The sequence below is a fragment of the Nicotiana attenuata genome, unplaced genomic scaffold (genome assembly GCF_001879085.1).
Source record: "Nicotiana attenuata strain UT unplaced genomic scaffold, NIATTr2, whole genome shotgun sequence".
In the NCBI taxonomy this organism is placed as follows: domain Eukaryota; kingdom Viridiplantae; phylum Streptophyta; class Magnoliopsida; order Solanales; family Solanaceae; genus Nicotiana; species Nicotiana attenuata.
The window spans coordinates 1-1,683 of record NW_017702402.1 but is presented as its reverse complement, the minus strand read 5'-3'; the positions used below and the strand labels follow the sequence as shown (position 1 = coordinate 1,683).

At 35.7% G+C, this 1,683-nt stretch overlaps 1 protein-coding gene across 1 annotated transcript; it reads left to right on the top strand.

Annotated features, from left to right (window-relative positions):
* Positions 1–176: 176 nt before the first annotated feature.
* On the top strand, positions 177–1,359 carry LOC109222786 (zinc finger BED domain-containing protein DAYSLEEPER-like; the record flags this gene model as incomplete). The annotated part of the gene is made up of 3 exons (XM_019387101.1): positions 177–259; positions 362–703; positions 923–1,359. Coding segments are annotated over exons 1-3 (862 nt in total), but the record flags the coding sequence as incomplete, so codon positions are not given.
* Between the last annotated feature and the right edge of the window lie 324 nt (positions 1,360–1,683).

Genomic DNA, 1,683 nt, shown 5'->3' with positions numbered 1-1,683 from the left:
GGGTGAGAGATGGCTAAAGTTATTAGGGATTGTTTGCTTGAATGGAAATTAGACAAGGTTTTCACTATTACCGTGGACAATGCTTCTTCAAATGACGTCACAGTTAAGAATTGTCTAAACAGTTAGATATGTGGAAAACTAATATGATGAGTGGTAAACATCTTCATGTGAGATGCATGGCTCATATACTAAATCTAATTGTGCAAGATGGTTTGAAAGAACTTGATGCTTCTGTGACACGTGTTAGAAATGTTGTGAGGTATGTGAGATCTTCGCCTGCAAGGACCTTAAAGTTTAAACAGTGTTGTCCACGTGTAAAGGTAGAATGTACCAAAACATTGTGTTTGGATGTTCCTACTAGGTGGAATTCCACCTATTTGATGTTGGACACGGCACAAAACTTTGAAATGGCCTTTGACAAGTTTCATCTTTTTGATGATGGATTTTCTGCTTATCAATGTTCTCATGTTTGTGAAGATGGTAGTAGTGCAGGTCCTCTTGATTCTGATGATTGGGTGAATGTGATAGAGTTTCTTGCAAGATTTCACGAGCTAACTAAAAAAGTTTCAGGTTCACGTTATGTCACTTGTAATTCTCATTTTGAGGATGTATCTGAACTTTATTGTCATTTGAAAATGTGTTTAGCTAGTGAGGATGAGCATTTGGGAAAAATGGCTGAGCGAATGCAAGAAAAGTTCAAGAAGTATTGGGGTGAGCCTGAAAAGATGAATAAAATGATTTTTATTGCTTCTGTGTTGGATCCACGTAACAAATTTGAATATCTTGAGGGAGCACTTGAAGAACTTTTTGGGGAGGAAAAAGGAAAGAAAATAAATGCTGAGGTGTATGCTTATATGAATTCTTTGTTTGGAGAGTATCTAAAAAAATATTCAACTGGATCTTTTCCTTAATCTCCATCTAGATCTACTTCATCTAGCAACACATCTAATACATCTAGTGGTAGTGTTATAAGTGCATCAAAAATAAGGACTAAGCTTAGCTTGAAGAAACAAAAGGAAGACAATGGGGGTGGGGGTGCTAAATCGGAGTTGGATAAATACATTAGTGAAGAACAAGAACCTTTTAGTGAAGACTTTGATATCTTGAGTTGGTGGAAAACACATGCTCCTAGATTTCCTATTCTTTCGGAGTTGGCTCGTGATGTGTTGGCCATTCCAATTTCTAGTGTGGCGTCGGAATGCGCATTTAGCACCGGTGGCCGTATTCTTGATTCATTTAGGAGTTCATTGACTCCTAAATGTGTGCAAGCTCTTATTTGTGTTCAAGATTGGCTTAGAGAAGAGAACAATCCTATTAGTGTCGAAGAAGACTTGAAGTATCTTGAGGAACTCGAGCTTGGTAAGCTTTAATATTTTGCGTGTATTTTAGTTCAAAATAATATATCATGCTTTTTCATTTGTATGACATATTTGGTCGAATTATCTATAGATATGGAAAATAATGGAAGCACTACTAGCATTGTTTGATGTATAGTTGCAACTTGCATCTTGAGTGGTAAGTTTAATACTCTATTTGTTTGGTGATATACTTAATACTTTTGTAGTTTTGTTTTGTTATCATCAAAATATTATATTCTAACTTATGATTTATATTTTTTTTAGGTTCAAGCATTGTGGTCAAGTCTATAATGTGTAGTTGCAACAGTGTTGACTGTTTGCATCT